At 41.5% G+C, this 19053-nt stretch overlaps 3 protein-coding genes across 7 annotated transcripts in view; all 3 read left to right on the top strand.

The window, feature by feature from the left end:
• The window catches only part of myt1b (myelin transcription factor 1b), a 135270-nt gene extending 130245 nt beyond the window's left edge, over positions 1 to 5025 (top strand). For all 5 annotated transcript variants that reach the window (XM_072367956.1, XM_072367957.1, XM_072367959.1 and 2 more), the window contains one exon: positions 73 to 5025. In XM_072367956.1, coding sequence (XP_072224057.1) covers positions 73 to 216 — 144 coding nt within the window. In that variant the 3' untranslated portion in view covers positions 217 to 5025. The remainder of the gene's footprint in view (positions 1 to 72) is intronic.
• Positions 1 to 19053, top strand: part of tmed4 (transmembrane p24 trafficking protein 4) — a 260820-nt gene that overhangs the window by 176538 nt on the left and 65229 nt on the right. The gene's annotated exons all lie outside the window — the stretch shown is intronic.
• On the top strand, positions 9702 to 16477 carry LOC140272486 (protein-L-isoaspartate O-methyltransferase domain-containing protein 2). The gene is made up of 7 exons (XM_072367964.1): positions 9702 to 9823; positions 11719 to 11879; positions 11957 to 12107; positions 13189 to 13291; positions 13375 to 13546; positions 13702 to 13825; positions 13917 to 16477. The coding sequence occupies exons 2-7, from the start codon at positions 11724 to 11726 to the stop codon at positions 14477 to 14479; spliced, it is 1269 nt and encodes a 422-aa protein (XP_072224065.1). The 5' UTR covers positions 9702 to 9823; positions 11719 to 11723; the 3' UTR covers positions 14480 to 16477.

Genomic DNA, 19053 nt, shown 5'->3' on the forward strand with positions numbered 1-19053 from the left:
GCGTTGAAAAGCGCGTGGCTCTTCCTTTAGCCTGCTCCTCAAATTTGAGACTGGTTGTCATTTGCACCACAGCAGGAGCCCATCACTGAGCAGAACTTCGACAGCTACGTGAGCACCTTGACCGACATGTACACCAACAAGGACTGCTTCCAGAGCCCAGAGAACAAGGCTCTGCTGGAGAGCATCAACAAAGCTGTGAAGGGCATCAAAGTCTGAGGCTCGACGTGCGTACAAAGGGGGAAAACCCAAGCTGTCTGGAAGCTGGAAGGCTTGACGGAGGTGAAGATGGAGGGACGAAGAGATGGAGGAGAGATGCTGTAATACAATATATGGAAATATGATTCAAAACAAAAAAAGGGAATTCAGGTTATTTAAATAAACGGCAACTTAAAAAAAAATCAAACCCAGGGAACTCTGTTGAAGAAAAGTGACGCGGACCAAAATCTACACCATGCTGCTGCTGGGATTCAGATGAAACAGACCCTTCAGTCAGAGTGGATGGAAAAGAAGAATAATGTTACTAGAAACTCAATCTGGGTTTTTTTTTTGACGTGCTGTACGTTTACCTGTTGTCTCTTTTGTGTCCTCATCTGTTTTTGGAGAGGGTTTCACCGTTGCGCGGGTGGATTAGTTTTCGCGCCTCAGTTAATTTGAAATACAGAGGAAGGCGGGATCGCTGGAAACGGGAAGGACGAGAGGACTCTCGCTGCTGTGCCGTAGCATTCACCGTGGCGAGCGTGTACGTTCACCAGCTCTGCAAAGCTCTGTTCTCCACCACACACACCTCAGCAATACGAAGCATGCACTAGACTGAATGTGTGTGTTTGCTTTGTGGTATTACTGCAGCAAAGACGTCGTCGTGGAGAAAAAATTCAATCTGCGAGCAACATGAAGAGGCAGAACAGCCGGAAGTGGATATCGAGTTTCAAAAAGCCGCAGATTAACCCTTTCCCTCCCTTTTTTTAAACTGAAATGATAGTAATAGTGTGCACACATTTCAAATTCAGTTAGTCATATCAATGGTATTTATCAACATAGGAATTGCACTTCATTTCAATGAATAGTTTTGTGGTACAATAATTATTGTTATAAATGAATTATTTAAAGTTGTGAACCTTTAAATTGTAACTTATTGCCATTTATGTTATTGAGGTTTATTTATTTGAAGCAATCTATTTATTAACTTTTGTTTGTAAAACTGAAGAAAAAAAAAAAAAAAAAGAATGCATCTTTACTGATAACCAATTTGCAGATGTCCTGCATCAATATTTTAAGAATCTATATGATAACTGACGAGGCATATTTTGTTTTGGAGTACTTTTTGAAAAAAAACAAAAACCTTTTTAAGTGCAGATGTTTTATAACACTTCAAGTTTTTTGATAATTTTACAACAAAAAGGTATTTTTTGAGTTGTTTTTTGTTTTCCTCCCTTTTGTTTGTGTTTCTTCTGTTACTGCTAGACTAAAAAAACACCCACTGCTGAGAGGAAAAAAAAGCAAATATGTATTTATTATTTATTTAATATGAAAGAAATCGACTGATATGGCTGTATATTTATTTTGTTATTTATGTGCGTGATGTGACGGTTGAGTCTGAGTAGTCTTAAGAATCCATTGCTAATATCTAAATAAAGAAGCAAAATCAATACACATACTGTTTGATTGTTTAGGCGTATACTTAGACATACCAGCAGCTGATTGTAAAATAACCCAACGAAGGCACTCACCGTTCTGTTGCTATCCGGTCTCTGTGTGTTCGCTTTTGTCAGGTGAAAACAAAAATTTTGAAAAAGGAAAAAAACAAGCAAGCATTGTTAGAAAAGTTTTACCTCTCCCAAGCGCTTTGTAGCGGCCAGCACTGGCTCACCCAAAACCTCTGTGATGTACTCTGAGATCTTCTTCAGTACAGTGGTGCATGTAAAGCTCTGTTCCAGCAGTGTTTTAGTCTGGACATATGGGTCTAAAACACACACACGGTGACATATCCAGCCCTCGAGGATACAATAAGATGGCCTCCTTTAACAACCTTCTATCAGATAAACATACACACCCTTGTAGCCTTACTCTAGATTTTAATTTTTTTGATGCACAAAGTGCCACTGAGGATGAAAAACAAAACAAAACGGAAAAAAAACAGAGGAGAACTTACTTTTTTTCCTGATTCTTTGCATCTCTGCAATGTAATAATGTCTGGTCCCGAGACGACCACGGCATCAAGAGAGTGGCGATTGTTTCAGATGCCTTTATTTCTCTGCCAAGATGGCCATAAGTACACTATATATACATTCTGTACAAATAGATTTTAAAGATGCTATATATATATGAATATAAACATACATATATTTTTCCAGTGTAATTGTTGACTTGCTCTTCTTCTCTTGTATTACCTTATCAAAGGATCACTGGCTGTTCAGAGGAGACGTGAAGGCGTTTTGATTAGGAGGCAGTTACACCTTATTCAATATCACTAAGACCTGCTCAACTGTGGCTTTAAACATACCGTTCAGTCAAGCTGAAGGCGAAGTTGGTGTTGTTGATAATACAGTAACAGTACTGTGGAAATACTCCCATAGATTTCCTTTCTGTTCCCCCTCTTTTCCCTCACTTGTCTTTAATCTTAAAATGTCAAAAACTGTGTGTTTTCTCCGGCTGAATCTGAGAAATGGCTGTCAGTTTTTAAACTAGATGGTTGGATCTTTGTTCCTAAGTGTCATGTGAGTTCATGTGTAGTTAAGAAAAAAAAAAAGATGATGATGCCTCTGAATAATGTTCTGCACATAGCGACATTGTGCAGTTTATTACGGTGTATCATTGATGGTAAAGGCCTGCTCGCTGCGAGCTCTTTAATGTCGAAACAAACACGTAGGAGAGTTTAGTGTAACCTGCCTTTGAGTGATGTGTGGAAAATGGTGTGGTGTAGAGTACGATACCCGTGTGTAACTCTGATGTCAAAGGCATGTTGTAAATGTGCTCTTAGCCAATGTAGAATGAAACTCCTTTGTGCACTTTCTAAATAACTGTTGAAAATGCCAGCATTTGAGCGTAGACCTGTGCAAACCCTCCTAGATAGATCTCGGGGCAATAGCGAGTCCCTCCTGTTTGTCGCCGTTCGCATTTTTAAACAAGCTCACGTCGGATCGAGACATCTGAGGGTTCAAACATGTACTAAATAAAGGAAGCGAGACTTTCTTTTCCAGACGTAAAACCAAAAGAGATTGACAGGAGGCAGAGTTTGGTTCTCAGGTGACCGGGGGGCAGCTGCTGAAGCAGAATAGAGCAATGCCATAGGTCGGCCAGTTAGCTGAGGCTAGAGGCGCAAGCAGCGGCTGGATCAAGGCCTCGTGTGAAATGAGATGAGTGTGTGGGAGTGGGAAATTGATTTGCCGGGATACACAATCTCCCCTTTGTTTTAGGAGGAGGCGTTTGTTGCATAAATATGTGTATGTCACTCAAAAGAATGTCAAAAGCTTTTTATGACTTTTTACCCCCTCAACCAGCCCTCCATCACTCAGCCCCCCCTTCTTCTTCATGTCTTGTGTAACCTTTCCTCAGGAAAGATAGTTTGGATGCATTTGGTTAACAAAGTAGTGTATTCTTCCTCTTGAAATGCACGAGAATACTACCCGAGAGTGTTAAGACTGTGAATATTCTCCTAACCTATTTGATATGGCATGACCCCTTTTAAACTGCTTGATGAAATTGTCTACTGAGGTATGTAAATGAATAACACTGAGGCCATGAAAGCAGAGCATTTTTCAGAAAAAAATGTCGGCTAAGAAAGCAAACGCAGCCCACGGTTGATTCTGCGCCCACGCACTGTATGTTTTCTTATTTACATAAAAGTACTGAGTGATGGGGCGAGATTTATTACTCTTTAACAGCAAAGGAGCATTTAAACTGGACAGGGCTCAGTCTCCCTAAAGCAGCTGGGATGAGCTTTTACTCAAACGGGATGAAACTTTCAGGGAAGCCAATCCGCACCAAATTCCAAATGTGAGTTGCGGGGATGTGGGCGGGGGGGGGGGGGGGGGGGGTTTGCCTTCGCCTGTCGAAAGCAAAAAGAAGGATCTGAGTGGGACTTTTTCATCAAGCTGACCAAAAAAACCAAAAGAACCCATCTCTACCCGCTTCCCCGCTGTAGTTCTCAGATGTGTGGTCTCATCATGTGTGCCTTTCTCACTCCACTCATGTCAACATACGGTATGTTTACACCTGGTTCAAAAACGGCTGAAACTATCGGTCTGGATCTCGATGTCTTACTTTCAGAGACCGTTCTGTTACAGAGGACATACAAAACAAGAAGCTTTTGTTTGGCTAAAGAAACTGTGATCACATTCTGTCAATTCAGGTACCAAACTGCACGGACAGTTTCTGTGAAGGAATCTGAAGATCATCATCATCATTCATCCTTAGATAATGCATCAGTGTGCAGGGCATTATTTTAAAACAAGTGGAAGTCTCTGTACATATTTGTATTAAGAAGAAACAGTGTTATTGTTGTTGTATTGAAGTTAAAAATCGTTTTAAAATGAAAAAAAAAAAAGAAAAAATAGTTTGTGACAAAGAGAAAAAAAAAATCCACAGCCAAGGGTTGTCCTGCTAGCACATTTTTACAGAGATGAGCTATTTTTATTGGTGATTTTCTAGGCACCGACGTTGAAATCCTTTTAAAAAAAATAGTACAAAACTTCCAGTATGACAAGCACTTCCACAACAATAGATTGTATGGTGATTTTTGTTACTTTTGTAGATGAGGTTCCTTTGCTAATGCTCCGTTTTGTAAAGTGGGACAGGCCTTGGCTGTGCGTCCTTGGGGTCTCATGTTTTTGTTAATCTTTTTTTTGGGGGGTGGGGGGTGGTACAACACTGTAGATGGGCCGAGTTTGTGACTGTGTGTTTGTGTACTTGTATACATGTTCCCCTGTTCCTGTGTCAGTGTTACAAAGCAGAGAAGTGATGTCAGTTATTATGAACCATTTTAAATGTTCTCTATGAAAAATACAAATAAAGACTCATAGACAAAAGCACTCTGTTGTTTCAGCATGTATATGTGTGTGTGCTTTGTAGTGTGTGTTTGTGTGGACAATTGAGTTTTGACCACAGCTGATCTTTGCTTTGAGACTTAATAATACTTTCAGGTTGAGATCTGGTGTAGGTCAGTGTTAAGAAGAGAGTTTAGCATTAGGAAGCTAGAGAGTGCAAAAGTCTGTACGGAAGTCTTTAATCACCCTTCATTTCTGTTGCTCATTGATGTTGCTAGGAAAAAAAGTAGGAAATCAGTGGATAAATGTATTAAAATTAGTGCAAACATAAATAGAAATAGAATATATGAAGCAAAAACTGAGTTTGAACAGTTATTATAAGTTTAAAAGTCAATATTTGGTCTGAGCACCTTCATTCTCCAACACAGCCTGAACCCTTTCTGTCTTTTCTTTAAGTAGTCTTCAGGAATAGTTCTCCAGGCTTCTTGAAGGACATCCCAAAGCTCTTCCTTGGATGTTGGCTGCCATTTGTTCTGTTCTCTGTCAGAATGATCCCACACTGCTTCAGTAATGTTGAGGTTCAGGCTCTGGGGAGGATTCATCCCTCCATAAGACCTGCTGCCACTGATTTTCAGTCCATTTCTTGAGTCATTTGGCATAGCTCAGCCTTTTCTCCCTGTTTCCCTTCCTTAAGAATGGCTTCTTGACAGCCACCCTTCCATGGAGACCATTTCTGATGAGGCTTGGGCCAACAGTAGATGGATCAGCTGAAGGTCCAGATGCATCTCTCAGGTCCTGTGTCAGGTCTTTGCTGGATTATTTCCTCTTTCTTAAGGACATCACTTTCAGATACTGTTCATCTGCTGTAGATAGTTTTTTAGACCTGACACTTCTTCTTCCTCCACTTGTCCAGTTTCCTCAAATGTTTTAAGGACACACTGCACACCATGCTGAGATTATTACTAGAGCATTAGTTTTCAGCTAATAGCTCTTTGGGAATCACCTTTTTGGTGCAAAAATACTATTTTCTGTCTGTCAGACTGCGTTATCTTTGGAGTTTTTAAAAGATGCAACTAAAGAAATGGGAAGAAACTAAGTGTCTTTGTGATAGGCTGCTAGTAACAAAGTTTCATTAAAAAAAAACATATCCCTCTAAAAATGGTACAAGGACTGGACGGAAATAAACAAAAAAAGTCTAGTTGCTTGAAGTAATATACAAAGTAATGAGGGCTGGAGCAACATATTTGCAAAGAGATATATAAGTCTTTGTTTATCTGTCTGTCTTTGTGAGGCCTGATCATCATTTCTACAGTTTTTGACTGACTGGTCCTCAGAATCTAAACTAACATACTGGGACTTGGTTTCAGGTTAGAATCGTGTACAGGTGACGGTTAGAAATGGGTCACACATTTAGTTGCACACATTTATAGTTGCAACGTGAGTTGTATTCCTCATGTTGTTCCACATTCCCATTGTGGGACTTTATCTCCGTATGGGAACAAAAATTAGGTCTAATGGCTGAAACCATCAGCACTTAAATAAGTTTTCTTTTTGTTGTTTAACAAAAAGCAGACATCCACAATGGAAACCAATGATTTCTGTGTGAAAACTTGGTTTTAGGTAGGAAAATAATGCAAGTTAGTGCAATGTGAATGTAATATTTGGAGTTTTAGACATTATCAGTGAGGACTTACCTTAAATCAGCTGTAAAAGTTAATGCAAAAACATTTAGGGAGAGAATATAAGAAATTAATCAGCATTTAAAGTGTGTATGATCTGGTATATGCAGTCACATGCACTGTAAAAAATGTCTTATTTCTTCTCCTGAGACTATTTTACGTCAGATCGTCTCGTTTTAAATCAAACACTGAACTTGGCCACGAGCTTCAAGATAAATCTGTAAATATCTCGAGGATCTTTTGGTCTTGTTTTTATAAATCTATTTTGGCAAATAATTAGGTTGATTTTAAGTAACAGATTAATTGCGTTTGTTGCTGTTTTCGAAAGTTGAGTTTTTGTAGAGTAACACAGGCTGTTTCTCTCAATTGTGAACAAAATGGGGGGCGTTGTTTTGCTGTCAGGTGCTGTTCTTTTTTATTTGAGCAGCGCTGACATCTGGTGGATATTTGTGTAAACTCACAAACAAACATTCATCCATCCATTTTCTGTACCAGCTTGATCCATTTCAGGATCCTGTGGCAGGCTGGAGCCTATCCCAGCAGCAGGATGGGTCGCCACTCCGCCACAGGGCCAACAAATATTCAGTACTTATCCAGTAAGTATTTTTACAACTCTTGAACACTTTTCTATAGTTTTTCTAGTTGAAGTGGCCGGGATGAAAGTCAGCTCTTCCAAAATCTGAGGTCATGGTTCTCAACCTGAAAAAGTCCCTGCCTCAGGTGGAAGAGTTTAAGCATCTGGGTATCTTGTTCATGAGCGATGGCAGGTTAGCGCGAGAGATGGATAGACAGATTGGGGCTTCGTCAGCAGTAATGAGGGCGCTGCGCTGGTCTGTTGGGGTGAAGAGGGAGCTAAGCTGGAAGGCAAAGCTTTCAATTTACAGGTCCATCTTTGTTCCAACCCTCATCTAGGTAGTGGGTTTGGTAGTGATCCAAAGAATGAGATCACAGATACAAGTGCCTGAAATGGGTTTCCTTCAGAGGGTGTCTGGGCTCAGCCTTAGAATATGGGGTGAGGAGTTCAGCCATTTGGAGGGAACTCAGAGTAGAGCCGCTGCTGCTCCTCCGCATCGAAAGGAGTCAGCTGGGGTGGTTTGTGCATCTGGTTAGGATGCCTCCTGGTCGCCTCCTTTTGGAGGTTTTCTGGGCACATCCTACTTAAAGGAGGCTGCGGGGCAAACCCAGAACTCACTGGAGAGATTGTATGAGCCATCTGGTCTGGAAATGCCTCAAGATCCCCAAGGATTAGCTGGAGAGTGTCGCTGGGGAGAGGTATGTCTGGGTTTCCCTCCTGAACCCATTGCCTCCGCGACCCAACTTCGGATAAGTGGATGACTATGGATGGAAGGTAAGCTACATTGTTTTTGTTTTGTTTTTTTTTTCTTCCAAAATACCAGCTGTGGAGCAAAGAGAGTCAAACTTCAAGGAGGAAGTGATGAGTCATTACTGAAAAAGATGAAGCTTTTTGTTTGTTTGCAGGGTGCCAAAAGTAAAAATTAAAAAAGGACTAAAATGTTTATTAGTTTCAGTGACATTTCTTTACTCATTCTAAATCAGTATCTTAATCAGATCTTCAGCAAACATTCTGTTTTGGGGAAAAGCACAGCTTTAGTGGAATATTTTAATACGTTTTATGTTAAGTTTTCTTTAATTAAAGACACATTAATATGTACAACAAAAAGGCTAAATTAGTTAATTGATTAGTTGTTAAAAGAGGCAAGCTATCTTTAGAATTTCTCATGGATTCGATTTAGATTCAGTTTAATGGTCAGTTCACCCCTAGACAGCTCAATTTACCCCTAACATGGGGCAAAGTGAGCCACGGGAACACTTTTTTACAATATAGAAGAAAATATGACAAACTATATACGCTACATATCTCGGTCTCTTTTTTTCTCGTTTTCCTTCTCTGCACCTGTAGTGAAGCCAAAATGAGAAACCGCTGTGTGTTCATTTCTTGGAAGGTCACCATTATTTATTTTATTTATTGACATGTTCAGTTTGATGTGACATTTTTTGTCAAAAATGTCTGGATGTGTTGTGTTAACTGAGTGTTTGCCGTCTTTGCCAGCACTCTCCTAAACAAATAGATTTGTGTCTCTATGGGGTTTTTCCTGCTTAAATAAACTGATTAAAAAAGAGAGAAGGAAACTTATCCTCACCTATGATAATCCCTTGCTAGATAAATGAGAGATCATATTAACTTTAGCTATGGCTTATATTGTTATAGCTGCAAACGTAAAATGTCGCAAGAAGGAATAATTAACAAAGTCTACATGTCTCCTGCAGAGGTCCAAGACACCCAAACTGAGAGGAAATGAAAAATAATCAGTTTTGAATAACTTTGTGGTTATTTTGAGTGTATTTCTCTGTATTTTGGGTTTCTTTTTCCAGTCATTCTGTGTCTTATTTTAACTAATTTGTATCTTTTGTGCTCTTTGCAATTTCAAACTACATGAATTAACAACCACATCATAAAAAGAATTTAAACTTCAACTTCAAATCAGATAAAATGCAGTGATTCTTACATCTACTTGAAACCAAGATATTTCATGTTTTGTCTCTTTAGCTTCATTTCACATAGTAATATACAGTCCATCCATCCATTTTTTTTCCTTTATAAGGAATTTCAAAGTGACTTTTAATGGCTCCTGGACAGTTCCAGAGGTCAGAGGTTAACCTTCGAATGAGTGCAGGTCACTGTGAGAGCTCACAGAGCAGGGAAACCCCTTATCCAATTAAATCATTAATTACAGACTAATTCAAGCTGACAGCAGTTGGTTTTCCAAGCCAATCAGAGCACAGAAGCTGAGGTTAAAGATAAACTAAGGCAAGAAGATCAGCTGCCACTGGCTGAGTCACGTGGTAATTTCATTAAGGCGCACATACCTGAGGAAAGGCCCCTAATCCGTCGTTAAGGCGATGTTTGATGGTCAGCGTGGTATTTATTCAGATTTTAGCTCGATATCAGTGTCTTGGTTGCTGAAAGTAGGCCATCCTCCACTGACCGGCATTCTGCGTGCGTAACGTCTGACGTCAGCGCGTCAGATGGTCAAATGTTTACATCCAGCAGTGGTGTGTTGACTGGATCTCCCCAACAACAAAAGGCTGAACAGAAGGAGAGCCGTAGAACCGGAGGAAACTAGTCGTCGTTTCCAGCAGGTATAAAGCGGGCTGTGGAGGCGCGGCGGCGGCTGGTGGATGTTTCTACACCCGCTGCAGCGAGCGGGTTTCTGTCGATGTTTCTTCTCCAGCGAGGCGAGAAAAGCGGCTGCCTCTGTTTCAGCTGACCTTGCAGCTACATGGCAGCCTGTTAGAGGTGTTAAATGTTGCTTTTGTTGCTTATGCCGAGGCACTTTTAGATGGTTGGAGCTTTGGGTTTTTGATGTTTCCTCGACATCGGATCACCAGGGTGGCGCAAACAGCCGCCGTGGTAGCGTGCAGGCTGCGCCGAATTAAACCTGCTGGAGCGGAGCTGCAGATCCACATCGGACCTTTGAGCCCATAAAAAAACATGTTTGGAAAAAAATAGATTGGCCTTGGTTGCTATTACACTGAATCAGCTGGTGTATTACGAGGCTCAAATGTTGGTGTTTTGCAGGAAGCGTTTGCTGAACTCTTCTACTAAAACGATCCGGACCGAATTACAGCGCCCTCTGTTGGTTGGTGTTGCTCTCTCTGACCCCCCCCACCCAAAAAAAAAGAGTTGATGCAGCGACGGTGTTTGTTCTTTGATTGATCTGGAACCTGATAACTTCTATTCAGTTCAGCTCAAAATGGCCTCAGTGGCTGGAGCTGAGTATTTAAATCCACAAGTTCTTTGTTCTTTTATGGCCTCATGATGGTGGCGTGAAGCCTGTGATCTCTGTCCTTCAGTGTTGTTCTTTACACGCTCCTGAGCTCAACCAAAAGTTTAATTTCATCCTCTTTTGGTTGAGTCAGGATCATTTGTGCATTTTCAATCAGAAGCTGATGTCTTGTGCCGTCAAATCTGACGAGGAATTTCTCAAAAGTTACAAAAAAGGTTATTTCAGTGTTTTTGAGTAATTAAAATCTCAATTACATAATTCAGAAATACCTTGAGATTGTATTGCCCCCCCACAAGCAAGGGCTTTATATTCAGTACTAACAAACAAAAGGCTCTAACACAAAGCATAGATCGGTAGTAAAAGGGCCCAAATGGCAAATGCTCCTGTGAATGTTACCTCGCACCAGGAAAATGAGGCACACAGCAACCAAAAAAAAGACCATAAATGGTTAAAGAACAACCCAAAATTAAAAGTAATTGTCAGAGTTTAATGCATAACAGCCAAAGGAAGACTAAAAACAAATAAAATAATTAAAAGGAGTCACTAAACAGCTGAGATGATACAAAATGGCTAAAATGGGATACAAAATTACCACTGCGAGACACAAAATGCATGAAAATGAGATGTTTAACTGCCCAAATTAAACTTAAAATGACCATGAAGACACAAAAATCTTTGTAAATGAGATGCAGAAAAGTCTAGTCAAAATGAATAAAATGACTCAAAACATCCTAAATGAAAGGTAAAATGACTACAAGGAGACAGAAATGACCCAAAATAAGATGCAAAACAACCAGAAGAAAACAAAAAGGCACCAAACGACTGATAAAATTCAAAACCAAAACGAAAAAGATACCACAAAGAGAGACGAAGCATACAAAAAGAGGGGGAAAACAAAAACAAAGCTGAATGAAAAAGGCTACAAGGAGACACAGAACGCCCTCGATGAAATGCAAATTCACCATAAAACACAGAAAATATCCCAAATGAGATCTGAAGAAACAACCAAAATCAAAACACCCAAATTGATACTAACCAAATGACCCAGTGAGATACAACACAAGATCCAGCATGGACTGTTGGATGTCTGTTTGATGGGTTTCATAATCTGTTCATGACAGCAGGATGTACAGAATTTCTGTTGACTTTGTGTTTATTATCAAGGTCGCTGCAGTTGGTCCATTTAAAATGTTTTTTTGTGTCCTCTACACCTCCGTTAGTCACACCGTGCATGTTTTGTGCCTCCAGTCAGGATGGGCGGAGCTGTGAGTGCCGGTGAGGACAACGACGATTTGATTGACAACCTGAAGGAAGCGTACTACATCCGCTCAGACCTGGTGGAGCGGGCTTTTCGAGCCATCGACAGGGCCGACTATTACCTGGATGAATACCGGGACAACGCCTACAAGGTGACATCATTAGGCCTGTGGAGTCGGCCAGCCGGGGTCCACAGAAATTCACACCTTGTCCTCTTTGTCGTTGATAGGACTTGGCATGGCGGCACGGAAACATCCACCTGTCTGCTCCGTGTATCTACTCTGAGGTGATGGAGGCTTTGGATCTCCACCCTGGGCTCTCCTTCCTCAACCTCGGCAGTGGGACCGGATACCTCAGCACCATGGTTGGACTCATACTGGGTATGTGGACACAGCTTTGTGCAAACCTATTAGTGAGGTGTATAATGATTGTTGGATGCTGATTTATGTCTTTAATGTCTGTTTGGAAGATAATCGGAGCTTAAGTTATGGTGGGAAACCAGGAAGTATGGTGCTGTGGCGCATTTAGAGTCATCATTGAAGCAGGTGCTTGTTTACATTAATCAGCTCAGCACCATTAAAGGTGCATTTTGTGACTCTAGAATTAAAAAATGTATCACCACAAGGGGGAGTTTTACCAAATGAGATGCTTGTTCCCTTTCCTATTCAAGATGCATTAGTTTGTTTTTGAGTCTGGATTGTTTTATTCTTTTCTTTTTCAAAAAGAGGGGGAAAAAACTCTTCTTCATCAGCTCAGTAGTGGCTCAAAAACAAACAATAAGACGAGCAAACACTTATTTGGATTTAACAGGTGATAACATAGCTGTAACGCTTAAAATTGTGTGGTATAATGAGGTTTTCACACTTCCTGTTTACATTCGACCACAGCACATAGACGGACATCTCTGGATTGCTCTGATACTGATCTAAGATCTAAATTCATGCTATCGTTTGTTCTTTTGTGGCCTCGTGATGATGCCAGCTTTCTGAGATCTCTGTCTCTCAGTGTTGTTCTTTGCACACCGCTGTTGCTCAGCCAGAAGCTTAATTTCAGCCTCAGAAACTGCCGTTTTGTGCCGTCAGATATGACAAGGAATTTCTCAAAATAGGCACATTTTAAGGTCAGTTTGTGGGGACAGGTTTTGGAGTAATTACAATTATCTAATTAACATAATTCAGATTAAACTGAAATTGTATGTTTTTACCCATGAGCAAGAGCTTTATATTCAGTACTAACAAACATAAAGCTATAACTCAAAGTGTAGATTGGTTTGTAATGTTTAAAATGTTTAAGGTCTAAGGTGCCCCACAGTAAAACTGATGTGCAGCATCAGCAGGAGAAAATGGGGGAAAACAGTTTGGTTTAACACTAGTCAGTCAAGCATCCAGCACACCTGTATGATATGATGTATGATTACCAACACATCTTAGTGTCAGTATTCAAAACTTCTGACTTTTCCAGGACCATTTGGAGTGAACCATGGGATAGAGTTGCATGCAGATGTGATCGAGTACGCCTACAAGAAGTTAGACTCCTTCATCAAAACCAGCGACAGCTTCGATAAGTAGGTCCCCAGACATCTCGGTGACATTTGAATCTCTACATGGCTGTGTTACTTGTTTTGATCGGCACTGCCTCTCTGTTCAGATTTGAGTTCTGTGAGCCGTCCTTTGTGGTGGGTAACTGCCTGGAGATTCCTCCAGAAAGCCGTCACTATGACAGGGTGTACTGTGGGGCCGGGGTGCAGAAAGAGCACGAGGATTACATGAAAAACCTGCTCAAGGTGGGGGGCATCCTGGTGATGCCTCTTGAGGAAAAGGTTGGTGCTCTGCCTGAGAATCTCACCCAAGTTTTAAGTCTTCGTAATGCTTTATGCGCCCGTCTTGTCCATGTTGGTCTCCAACTCCAATAAAGGAAGATATTTACACTTCTTCAAAGTGGGTGACTTGTTTGACTCTGTTGTATTGTCTGCAGTTGACCAAGATCACTCGTACTGGATTGAACAGCTGGGAAACTAAAAAGATCATCTCTGTGTCCTTTGCCCCTCTGGTGCTGCCTAAACACAGCACAAATGGCAAACCCAAGACGGCCCCACTGCGTGAGTCTCTGTTAGTTCCTCCATCACTGCCTTCCTGCTGTCCATGTCTTTGGTTGTAATACCTGTGGTTTTATCCTTCTGAATTCTGCAGCCAAATACGAGGTGCGGACTTTACAGGAGCTGGCCCGTATCTGCATCCGTCACACCCTCAGAGTGACCACAGATGGAGGAGACGGCCAGTCGCGTGGTCGAGGCTCCTCCTTCAGCGTGGGCAGAGGGCTGGCGGTGGCAGGGCTCCATAAGTACGGCCCTCGCTTCAAGCGCCGACGAGTTCACCGACGCCACTGCAACGCGCTTGTGTTGGCCACCCGACAAGTGGTGGCCAGCAGCGGGATTGGCCCCACACCCCTGGACAGCAACAACAACCAGGAGGGACGAATGGAGGATGAGGAGGCGGCGGGAGAGAGGGAGGGGAGGCGGCAGATGAGAGGGAGCAGGAGGGCAGGGAGAGGAGCCGGAGGAGGGCTGGTGGAGGAAGAGGAGCCGGTGGAGGAGGAGGATGAAGAGGAAGAGCACGAGGAGGAAGAGGAGGAGAAGGAAACTGGCGAGCTGCTCCGACCCCAGCCGGCCGTGAACGTGCTGAGGGAGAGGATCCTGGGCCTGCCGCTGCCCGAGCCTCTGAAGATGTACCTATTGTACTACAGAGAGAAATGAGACCCAGCTGGAGCCACAGCCGGTCCTGAGTCAGAACCCGGAGCTGAGATCCTGCAGGGGCCGAAGCCTGCGTTACAACCCCACCACCACCTGAACAAGACAGGTCAGCGTACGTTACTGACCCCCAGCTCTGCCGTGGGTCTTCTCACCTCATCCTCATCCACCCTCTTCTCCCTCTTTTTGCTCTGCTCTTTACCCAAATCCTGACGCTGTAAAGAGTCTGTTCTGTTTTCCCAGTGGAGGAGGGTGGGAGTGTTTCCGTCAACTCTTGCAAACTCTGCCTCATTTGAGATGCAAAGAAAATCAAAAATCGGTACGTAATACAGATTATTTATATAACACAATAAAGGGTCCACCGTTGCTGACGGAAGTTGTTTGGTCCTCCTTGACATCAGAACAGAGATCAAACGCTGTAGCAACAAGTGAGGAGTAATCCGCTGATTACATTTTGAGTATGTTGATTGTTCGCGTGAGTTGGCGTGCTTTTTCTTTTTTTTCCCCATGTAAAAGGTACAGGGTGTTTGGTTTTTTACAAAGAATGATGCAAAGCTCAGCTTTGGGTGCAAAGATCTTGAAGCTAGTGACTAAGATGGTGTGTGACTTTGTTCTTTTCACACTGATTTCCAAAAAACAGGAGCTCTGCCTGGGGCCCGAGTCAAAAAGATAACTTTAAGGATAAATCATAAGTATTAGGAAGGATAAAAATAAGGAATTCTTTCTTCTTTCAAATTTTTAGAATAAAGTTAGACTGTTGGCTCGAGTGCATAGTTGAATGTCATGAATAAAGTCGACATTTTGAATATAAAGTTGAAATACTAAGACTAAAGTTACATTTTTAAAGCTGAAACATTGAGAATAAACTCTGCAGCTCAAGGTTAAAGTCAAATCAAACCGGCATCAGCAGATAGACCCGCAATCTGCCTCTAAAATGCCTCGTGTTAATTCACTCGTGACGTTTTACTTCAGAATAGGTTTTAGTGACTCCGTTTTTTAGAAAAGATTCTGAAAGATGGAACTTTGGAGCTTTTCAAAAGTCTGTTTTTATTTGTTCCTGTTGTCATGACAACAAGCTCCATGTGGTGGTTGACATTAGTACTTTAAAGAGAGCCGGAAATCGTTTAAGGTAAACCACACAAAACTGAATGATGTGGCTTCATTCCCTTTAAGCTGCACAGAGAAAGCGGTGCCTGAGGTTACACCTGAATGCATCACAAGATACAGTAAGACAGTTGATCAAATTGTTTGATCCTGGAGGAGTGGCATAAACACAAAAAAGCTCCACACTCTGGTATGTTGGGTTCTTAGGATAAAAATGTATTCTCAACATTTCAGATTTATTCTTGAAACTAAAAAAAAGAAAATTTTGTCGCTTTCTAGTCCTTTTTTAGTTGTCCTTTGTAGGTTTGTTTCAATCTGGCAGATTTCCTGTTAATGTGTCAACCGTGGTTGATGGTGTTTTTGCTTTTTCCACCACTGTCATAGAGATTCTTGAGAAATGAGGAGCTGCACAGATGTGTTTTGACCAATAGTGACACAGTAATTAACGGGAAATACACCATAACCCTTTATTATCAGCTATTCCAAGACCAAGTGTTCGTTGTCATTTCAAAGCATTTTCTGGAAACTTGATTTATTGGACTTTTTTTTTTTTTTCCATTTTTCTATGCATACGTTTCATTGCGTTGGTCCAATTTGTCTCCCCGGAGATTTCGCTGGCTTAAAATCCTTACATGCTTATTCAAAAGGAAGTCTCGTGTTTCTCTCCATGACCATAAAAAAAAATGCATACTAATATTTCTTTTTACAAAATAAACCAGCATGATTAAAATAAACAAAGTTTTCTCTCTGTGCTCTCATGGTTTTTGTTTTTCTTGTAACAAGTTTTCTTTGAACTGTTTGAGACTTGAAGTGGTGTGTATATAAAAAGCTGTTTAATGTTGTGATTTATGAAAAACTATAAAGATACTTTACTGAATAAAAGAAGTATCTTTTATCATATTTTTCTGTTGTGGATTGTAGTTTGACAGGCATTATTTCTTTGAATCTTTCGCTTTTTATTTTTCCCCGCAAACTTTCATCATCCATCTGTGCCAAACTTAAAATGGTGTGAACCCATTTCTTGAGAGTAAAGGGCAAATATATAGCAAGTCACTCCTATTAAAAACAAAAAAAAGGTTTATTACTTCTACAACAACTACTGCCACTGTGTTTTCAAATCATGTAAAGAGGTTCAGATGTGTCCCATGAAAGAAGAATGTGTTTAACCAAACTATTCAACAAATGGAGGTATTTGGATAAATTATGGTTGTGATCATAGCAGTTGGACTATGCAGTTTATATTGGTAAGGTAGCCAACTTTGAAATAAAAAAAAACAAACGGGTCACATCCCAGTTTGGATTATTTCTGCAGCTGCTGCAGCTACCTTTCAGTACTGTATGTAGACCATTCCTCTATTCCTCATGGGTGCCATTCACATTTAGCTTTTCTGCATTTGTGCTCCTCTGCTGAATGTATTTGGGTGTTGTTTCTTCTTTTTTTAATTTTTTTTAAAATATTTGATGAGATGACTTGCTTGTTTTTAAAATTGAGCTGTATTATTAACTGCTGACAATAAAGTTCATTATAAAGAAGAAAGTCCAGATTCCAGTGATGTGATGGCTAAATCAAGGATAAGCATGGATTCAAGATTAAATCTATAAATAGGCAGGGGTTCCCAAATCTGAGGGGTCCAGCAGCCCTCTCATTCATTTGGGGATAACTGCTGCACCGCATCAGCGTACTACAAAAACAGAGCTAAAGCTATGTCTGGCTAAACATTGGAAGCAGGGGAAACTCTTGGTCTAGCTTTGGTCAAACATTGGAAGTAGGGGAAAATGTTGGTCGAGCTTTGGTCAAACATTTGAAGCAGGGGAAACATTTGGTCTGGCTTTGGTCAAACATTGGAAGCATGGGAAACTGTTGGTCTAGCTTTGGTCAAACATTGGAGGAAGGAGAAACTCTTGGTCTAGCTTTGGTCAAACATTGGAGGAAGGGGAAACTCTTGGTCGAGCTTTGGTCAAACATTGGAAGCAGGGGAAACTGTTGGTCTAGCTTTGGTCAAACATTGGAAGCAAGGGGAACTGTTGGTCTAGCTTTGGTCAAACATTGGAAGCAGGGGAAACTGTTGGTCTAGCTTTGGTCAAACATTGGAAGCAGGGGAACTGTTGGTCTAGCTTTGGTCAAACATTGGAAGTAGGGGAAAATGTTGGTCGAGCTTTGGTCAAACATTTGAAGCAGGGGAAACTGTTGGTCTAGCTTTGGTCAAACATTGGAAGCAGAGGAAACTTTTGATCTAGCTTTGGTCAAACATTGGAGGAAGGAGAAACTCTTGGTCTAGCTTTGGTCAAACATTGGAGGAAGGGGAAACTCTTGGTCGAGCTTTGGTCAAACATTGGAGGAAGGGGAAACTCTTGGTCGAGCTTTGGTCAAACATTGGAAGCAGGGGAAACTGTTGGTCTAGCTTTGGTCAAACATTGGAAGCAAGGGGAACTGTTGGTCTAGCTTTGGTCAAACATTGGAAGCAGGGGAAACTGTTGGTCTAGCTTTGGTCAAACATTGGAAGCAGGGGAACTGTTGGTCTGGCTTTGGTCAAACATTGGAAGCATGGGAAACTGTTGGTCTAGCTTTGGTCAAACATTGGAAGCAGAGGAAACTTTTGATCTAGCTTTGGTCAAACATTGGAGGAAGGAGAAACTCTTGGTCTAGCTTTGGTCAAACATTGGAGGAAGGGGAAACTCTTGGTCGAGCTTTGGTCAAACATTGGAGGAAGGGGAAACTCTTGGTCGAGCTTTGGTCAAACATTGGAAGCAGGGGAAACTGTTGGTCTAGCTTTGGTCAAACATTGGAAGCAAGGGGAACTGTTGGTCTAGCTTTGGTCAAACATTGAAAACGGGAACTGTTGGTCTAGCTTTGGTCAAACATTGGAAGCAGGGGAACTGTTGGTCTAGCTTTGGTCAAACATTTGAAGTAGGGGAAAATGTTGGTCGAGCTTTGGTCAAACATTTGAAGCAGGGGAAACATTTGGTCTGGCTTTGGTCAAACATTGGAAGCATGGGAAACTGTTGGTCTAGCTTTGGTCAAACATTGGAGGAAGGGGAAACTCTTGGTCGAGCTTTGGTCAAACATTGGAAGCAAGGGGAACTGTTGGTCTGGCTTTGGTCAAACATTGGAAGCAAGGGGAACTGTTGGTCTAGCTTTGGTCAAACATTGGAAGCAAGGGGAACTGTTGGTCTAGCTTTGGTCAAACATTGGAAGTAGGGAAAAATGTTGGTCGAGCTTTGGTCAAACATTTAAAGCAGGGGAAACATTTGATCTGGCTTTGGTCAAACATTGGAAGCAGGGGAAACTGTTGGTCTAGCTTTGGTCAAACATTGGAGGAAGGGGAAACTCTTGGTCGAGCTTTGGTCAAACATTGGAAGTAGGGGAAACTGTTGGTCTAGCTTTGGCCAAACATTGGAAGCAAGGGGATCTGTTGGTCTAGCTTTGGTCAAACATTGGAAGCAGGGGAAACTGTTGGTCTATTTTTGATCAAACA

Source organism: Leuresthes tenuis, unplaced genomic scaffold (assembly GCF_036924035.1).
Source record: "Leuresthes tenuis unplaced genomic scaffold, fLeuTen1.0.hap1 SCAF_16, whole genome shotgun sequence".
In the NCBI taxonomy this organism is placed as follows: domain Eukaryota; kingdom Metazoa; phylum Chordata; class Actinopteri; order Atheriniformes; family Atherinopsidae; genus Leuresthes; species Leuresthes tenuis.

What these genes read in the sequence shown, in the direction of transcription:
- LOC140272486 (XM_072367964.1), top strand. Translation starts at nt 11,724, where the DNA reads ATGGGCGGAGCTGTGAGTGCCGGTGAGGACAACGACGATTTGATTGAC. An exon ending in CATGGTTGGACTCATACTGG is followed by an intron (nt 12,108 to 13,188) that starts GTATGTGGACAC and finishes TGACTTTTCCAG; the next exon opens with GACCATTTGGAGTGAACCAT. An exon ending in TGATGCCTCTTGAGGAAAAG is followed by an intron (nt 13,547 to 13,701) that starts GTTGGTGCTCTG and finishes TATTGTCTGCAG; the next exon opens with TTGACCAAGATCACTCGTAC.